Source organism: Hipposideros armiger, unplaced genomic scaffold (genome assembly GCF_001890085.2).
Source record: "Hipposideros armiger isolate ML-2016 unplaced genomic scaffold, ASM189008v1 scaffold_463, whole genome shotgun sequence".
In the NCBI taxonomy this organism is placed as follows: Eukaryota; Metazoa; Chordata; class Mammalia; order Chiroptera; family Hipposideridae; genus Hipposideros; species Hipposideros armiger.
The window spans coordinates 584,804-591,921 of NW_017731813.1; the positions used below are offsets into that span (position 1 = coordinate 584,804).

Sequence of the window (7,118 nt, forward strand, 5' to 3'; positions counted from 1 at the left end):
AAGCGCTAAGGCAGAGGCTCCCGCAGTGGAAGAGTCTTACGCGAGTCAGATACTTGGAAATGTACCCACTTACATTCATCCAGTATCTGCTTCTTCCAGCACCTCCAGCCCCTCCCCTTGGCCCATCTGCATAGCCAACTTCACCATAATTATCTGTGTCCCTGTGGTTTCTCAAGTTGAGATCCACCTTCCATACTGTTCTTTTTTGTCTGTTTCCTCACGTCCCTTCCTGTCTGTGAAGTTATGGTGGGACCAACAGCCTTTGGAGTCCTTGAGCCATTCACTGAACTACAATTTGGTGTCATGCCCTTGGCTTCAAAGACAGTCGATGCAAGAAATGGCCTTATATAGACCTTGTCTTTCTCATCTCTTATTGTGTTGTTGTTCCATATTTAAAGATCTTTAGGTCAAATCCTTCTATGAGCTCAGGACTTGGAAAAGGTAGTCTTTCCTGATGCATGGATATATTTGCTCCTGTTAGACAGTGAGATCTAACCAAGCCCACTTTGATTGACCTCTTGGCCTTGACTGCAAGGACTACCTGAACTAAGATTTATCCTTAATTACCATAACCTAATTATCTTTTGAATTTTTCCTCTTTCTGCCTTTATTGTCCTTTTATCCTATACTAATTTTTGTTTCATTGAATCTGTGTATTATAATGGTCTCTTGTTTGTTTTTAGAAGTAGGTGAAGTATAAATATTCAGTGATAGCACAAATGAAATTAGTTTAAAGATCAAAAGAAACAACCCATCCATTGTAAGAAATGAGATACCCAGAGAAACCATAAAAATAGGAGTGCCTTTTGTGTTTGGTATCTTCTGTGAATGTATTGTTCATGTGACAAGTTTCTTGGTTCTTGGCAGGTGAATGGCTATGTGGTGAACCTCTTTTGGGCATTTGACACCCACAAACAAGAAAAGAGAACTTTGAACTTCCGAGGGAGCATATTGTCACACAAAGGTAACACCTTGGAGCTAGTCAGTGTGTTAGCAGGAAGGAGTAAGGCTAGACCAATGCTTTCTTGACAGTGGAGCTTGTCGGGGGGCGGTGCCCAGGAAAATTGGNTTTTTTTCCTCTTTTTAGAATCACTTGCAATTGTATTGTCATTCCACGCCATTTAACTCTCAGAACTGGAGAAAACATCAAATTGTGGTTGACAGCCATAGAGTTGTGTAACTCTGAATTTACTTATGCTCTGTATTTGTGCTATTTCATTTTCTGGTAAAATCCGTAATACCTTGGTTTGCAAGCATAATTCATTCTGGAAACAAACTACTTGTATTGCAAGACATCACTCGTTTACCAAGTTAAAATGTATTAGAACTGTTTGCTCATCTTGCAGAACACTTGCAAACCAAAGTTACTCGCAATCCAAGATTTAACTGTACTATGAAACCTATACAATTAAAATGCTACACAAAGTGGGCATGCCTCTTAATATTGTGATTCGCCTCGTTATTACTCAAACCAGAAACCAGAGTGTCTTTCTGGACTGCAAGCTAGTGTAGTAACAGGATAATTAGTAGCACTATAGAGCTATAGCTACAGTTTGTTGATGCCTGTCGTCAGCCAGGCACTATTCCAGGTGCTTGATCTTATTAGGATCCTTGTAGACACAACAATGTTGGAATTGTCATCCCAATTTTACAAACGGGAACTTAATTTGGGTTCTGTTAAGCAGTTTGCTCAAACTCACACAGAACCGGGATTTAACACCTAGTTTGTCTGACTCCAGAGCTCTCGCTTGTCATGAAGGCAGATTCCAGTTGTTAGTGTCAGATAAGGAGGTTATCACAGTGCCTGCAAGGAGTCACCTCTCATGATTCCAGAGGCATATTCTGAAGAAGAAGCTGATTAGTTCATGGAATACAAACCACTTTTCCTAAACATGATAACCCTTTTGTACAACATGGCCCCTTCCCTGTGTTTCAGCCACGCACAGCACCTTGACCTGTATGAGCAGGGAGTTCAGGTGTGAGGACGGCGAGGCCTGTATCCTGCTCTCGGAGCGCTGCGATGGCTTCCTGGACTGCTCCGATGAGAGCGACGAGAGGGCCTGCAGCGGTGAGTGCCAGCTCCCTCGTTTACCCCGGGGCTCATCCTCGGCCCTCTGTCATGGACCTCTAGCGAGAACCCTTTTGAATGTTTCCTCAGTCTAACCATGAAACAGATTTTTGCCCCATTTTGGAGTCCCAAGTGAGGTGAGGCTTGTCCCACATCTGATACAGCATCCAGCTAATCTCATGCATGTTAGGGAAACGCTGGTCTGAGGTTTGTTTTTCATGGACTTCCCACCTCGTGTTGACGCACCATTGCTCTCCCAGAGCCTCAGGCTTTGTGGTGCGGTTCATGCAGTCCTTCTGTCTGGAATGCATTTAGTAATCATCTTAGTCCTTTCAGGCTGGTACAATAGAATACTGTAGACTGGGTGGCTCATAAACAACAGAAACTTACTTATCACAGTCCTGGAGGGCGGGACGTCCAAGATCAAGTCAACAGCAGATTCAGTGTCTGGTGAATTCCTGCTTCCTGGTCCATAGATGGCTGTCTTCTCACTGTGTCCTCATATGGCGGAAGGGGCAAGGGAGCTCTGCAGGATCTCTTTTATGAGGATAGTAATCTCATTCATGAGGCCTCCAACTACATCACCTAATCACCTCCAAAAGGCCCCATCTCCTAATACCATCATATCGGAGGTTAGGTTTCAGCATATGAATTTTGGGGGAACACAAACATTTATTTAGTCTGTAGCAATAACAGATCTTGCTGTGACTTTGGCCTTGTACTTACAGTCTCCTCTATCGAGAAACAGCCTTAAAGGAGTATAGACAAGGAGGTAACATGCAAGGGAAAATATCATGACTGGAAATTTAGGAGAAATTTAGGAATGGTTGTATAGGAAGGTTTTCACTCTGTTTTCTGGAGTGTCTTTTAAGATGATGGTTGTGACCTGACATTATAGATCCTGGTAGGTCTATCAAAAATCAAGGAACCTCTTGGGTCCTCTGAAATGCAAGGATCTGTAAGATATCACTTTCTCTCCCTCTTTCTCCCTTATTTCTCTAGATGAGTTAGCTGTATACAAAGTACAGAATCTTCAGTGGACAGCTGATTTCTCTGGGGAAGTAACTTTGACCTGGATGCGGCCCAAGAAAATGCCTTCTGCTTCTTGTGTATATAATGTCTACTATAGGTGGGTCCCATTTTTGCTGTGGGAGAAAATGCTGTCATTGCCACTGGATGTCCCATAACTCTCGTGGTGTACGTGGAGTGGCTTTTTATTAACTGGGTCCAACATCTCAGCTACCCCATGCTGATTTGACAGGACCCTGTCTTTATTCTGTTGGCCAGGCTGGTTGGAGAGAGCATATGGAAGACTCTGGAGACCCACAGCAATAAAACAAACATGATATTAAAAGTCTTGAAGCCAGATACCACTTATCAGGTGAAAGTCCAGGCCCAGTGTCTGAGCAAGGTGCACAGTACCAATGATTTCGTGACTCTGAGGACCCCAGAAGGATGTAAGTGGTTCAGTTTATTTTATGGCATGTATAAGACCTTATGGGGCATTTTCAGAGGGTTTCCCAAGGATGCTGAGCACTGTAGGAACATAATCATATGTGCCTCGTATGTACAGAAGTATTGTGGCTAAGTTTTACGGTCCTGCCTAAGTTGTTGAACATTTATTCCCCTTATTATGTCNCCTTTTCTTTCCAAGGAGCATTACTACCTTGAACTGTTCAGTATGAAAGTAATCTGGATTTCATGGATGTTTTTGTTCCTTATCTAGCCCAAGACCCCGAGTTCCACAAGGTTTGTGATGAGTTCAGTTTCCAATGTCAGAATGGAGTGTGCATCAGTTTGATTTGGAAGTGTGACGGGATGGATGACTGTGGCGACTACTCTGATGAAGCCAGCTGTGGTAAGAAGACCTTAGAGCTGCATCTTGTCATCCCTACTCTTTGAGTTACAGTGGACCCTGTCGTTAAGGAGGGGATACTCACCAGCATACTCCAGCGCTGGCTTTGCCTTCTCCCTCAGCAGTACTTCCTGCCAATTCTTGATCTCCATGTAAGGAATTGAGTTTTAAAGTGGCAACCTGACCCCTAGTAGATGTTAGGGCGTGTTTCTTCCATTTCCTTTTCTTTTCCCAGTCAGGAAGTTCACATTCTGTACAGGGGAAATAGTAGGTGAGGAATAAATGGTAGATATTTTGGAGTGTGTTTCTCCCTCCTCCCCTAAAAGTTATAGATACCACAATGTAATAGCATCATTGTCACCATTGTGTTATCAGTAGTTAGGTTGTTTTTTTTGTTTTGTTTTGTTTTTGGTAAAGTGTCAAAATTAAAAACTCAGGTCTATCATTCGCAAGATACATAAAAGTGTAGGTCAGAGAAGCATGAGTTGGGGTTTGGAAAAGGGGGCTTTTGTTGACTTTGTGGATGAATTTTTGGTCACTCACTGGGTCCAAGAAGCTGCCTTGTCTTTCTGTGGTAGGGATATGCGGGCTGCCTTGGAACTTGGGTGTTGAGGAGGCTGTGTGTATATATGTGCAGTGTTTTGTTTCCACTGGTGCAGGGCAGATGACTGATGGTGTGTTTGATCTCCCCAGAAAACCCTACAGAAGCCCCAAACTGCTCCCGCTACTTCCAGTTCCAGTGTGAGAACAGCCGCTGCATCCCCAATAGATGGAAATGTGACGGGGAGAATGACTGTGGGGACTGGTCTGATGAGAAAGATTGTGGAGGTAAGCAGTCCTGGGGTCTGCCCCACAACCAAGACACTTTAGGGCCTGGCTTATGGAACGAGTTTTTGAGGGTGAACTCCCTGAGTTCTTTTCTATCCTCCTCCCATTTGGAAAAATCAGTGTGATTGGTTTCTCCTGTTTCTAGGAATATGCGTTCCATATTTTGCAGGGCACAGTGAGAACCCTAGAGCCTGGCTACTGCAAGTGTGGTCTGCAGACCAGCAGCATCTGCCTTTCCTTGGCGCTTGTTAGAAATGCAGAATCTCTGACCCCATCCCAGGCCTGAGTCAGAATCTGCATTTTAACAAGATCTCTAGGTGACATGTGTGCCATGATACAATTGAGAAGCACTGATGTGGAATGCATGCTCGTACCTTTCGTTTTTGGTTTTCTCACCCCTGAACCAGGCCTTGGGATAGTTGTGGTTGAATTAACCAGAACAGTGGTTAGCCTTAGAAGGAATCCCTCCCCCACATACCCAGTGCATTCTGAGTCACCTTCCTCCATCAGCCTGCAGGAGCCCCTGCAAAAGCAAACTCATCTGACTGTTAGCCCAAATCACATACAATAGGTAGGGTGAATCTGCTAAAAAAAAAAGGAAAAAAATAGTCTGTTCCGACACCCCATTATAAATGATTTTTAGAGCTGCTCTTCGGAACTGCTTGGCACTGGGCTGCTGCAGCTAAAACTGGAACATACACACTTGGTTTGGGACCCATTTTGGTCTGAGATCAAGCTTCTTATAACACTTTGGGTTTCCTTGCTTGGTGTTTTCCTCAGATTCACATATTCTTCCCTCCCCGACTCCTGGGTCCTCTACGTGTCCACCTAATTACTACCGCTGCAGCAATGGGGCCTGCGTGATGGACAGCTGGGTGTGTGACGGGTACCGAGATTGTGCAGATGGCTCTGATGAGGAAGCCTGTCCATCTCCCGGTAAGTGCTGGCCGTGGGCCTCTCTGTGGCCAGGCTGCTTCTCACTTCCAGAGCAGGGAGATCCACGGGAACTGGGAACTAGGATATCTCATCTTCTGCAAATGTCCTTTGATCTTCCTGCAAAGAAAGAGTAGCCACGCTGCTTTCCACCCTGGCTGCAGTTGGGTCTCTTTTGCTTTCTTCTCCGTAGGAAATTACAATAGGAATTAGGGGGAAGTGTTTGTGTGTGTATTAAACTCTCCCGAGACAGCCAGACAGCCAGCCGTGTTCCTGCTTGCTAGCTGTCAATCCACCTACTAAAAGAAGGGTAAGCACTGCCATCTATTGGCTGAACATGGAGAGGCAGCTGAAGGTTTGTGCAGTAACCGTGTTGCCAGGGGCTGGGGTGAAACTATGAGACCCCATCTATTGCATGCCCTTAAATGAATCTAGAGGTAAAGGATACTGTGTTCTCTCATAAATAGGATTCTATTTAAAACTCAAGCTACAGTAAGAAAATTGACAGTTGTTTGCCATGCATTTTATAATTCTTAGTAAACTAACTTCTAGGTCAACCATCTGATTTTCCTCCTTTAATGCTATTTTCATCCCACTGCTTCCCTGTTAAAATCATCAGTTGTTCCCGTTTGTCCTCTGTTGTACAGCTAGATGCTCACCCCTGAATCCTATTTTCAAGACCCTGTGTGAACAACCCCCCTTGCCTACCATTACTTCTTACATCTGCCAAGCTGGGCTCCTCATCTGCTCTGGATAGTTCTCTGCCTGTATTCCTTCATCAGGGTTTTACCTTTTCAAAAACCACTACCTTCCTTGACCTTGTCCTTCTACTTCCCTCTCTGTAAAACCCACCGTCTATCACAGCAGACAGAAGCATGGATTTTGCAGCTAAAAGAGATCTCACTATGTCGTCAGTATTTCTCAGTATGGTACACAGACTACCTGTAACAGAATCACTTGGGCTGTTTATAAAAAACAGAATCAGAATTTCCAGGTGGAGACCAGGAACTTCTTATATGATTCGTAGGTTTGCTGAAATTTGAGATTCCTGCTTCCAACACGGAGGGAATTATTCTCCCTCTCAAGCCACTCCTCCACGGAGCTTTGCTTGGAGCTTTTTTTATCTCTTTTCCAATCTCATTGAACTTACCTTTTGGTTCTTAACTGTGATCTGCCATATATCGCTTCCTAATCATATCATGTGTATAAATCTTTTCTTCCCATAATGATTATGTGTACCTTGTCTTTTGCGATCATGATGTGAATCCACCCCTGTGCCTACCAGAACAATATGAGGTGTGATCACAAAATATGGTGAAAGTTTAAATAAAGAAACGTTGGGCCGGCCGAATGGCTCAGTTGGTTAAGAGCTCGCTCAAGAGTTTGAGCTCTGAGCAACAGCGGTTCGAGTCCAGCCCGAGCTGAGCAGCCGCT

At 44.3% G+C, this 7,118-nt stretch overlaps 1 protein-coding gene across 1 annotated transcript in view; it reads left to right on the forward strand.

The window, feature by feature from the left end:
• The window catches only part of SORL1 (sortilin related receptor 1), a 185,312-nt gene that overhangs the window by 132,397 nt on the left and 45,797 nt on the right, over positions 1-7,118 (forward strand). The window contains exons 26-32 of the mRNA XM_019666166.1: positions 868-964; positions 1,937-2,068; positions 3,071-3,197; positions 3,356-3,525; positions 3,795-3,926; positions 4,617-4,751; positions 5,532-5,687. Of these exons, the coding sequence (XP_019521711.1) occupies positions 868-964; positions 1,937-2,068; positions 3,071-3,197; positions 3,356-3,525; positions 3,795-3,926; positions 4,617-4,751; positions 5,532-5,687 (949 nt within the window). The remainder of the gene's footprint in view (positions 1-867; positions 965-1,936; positions 2,069-3,070; positions 3,198-3,355; positions 3,526-3,794; positions 3,927-4,616; positions 4,752-5,531; positions 5,688-7,118) is intronic.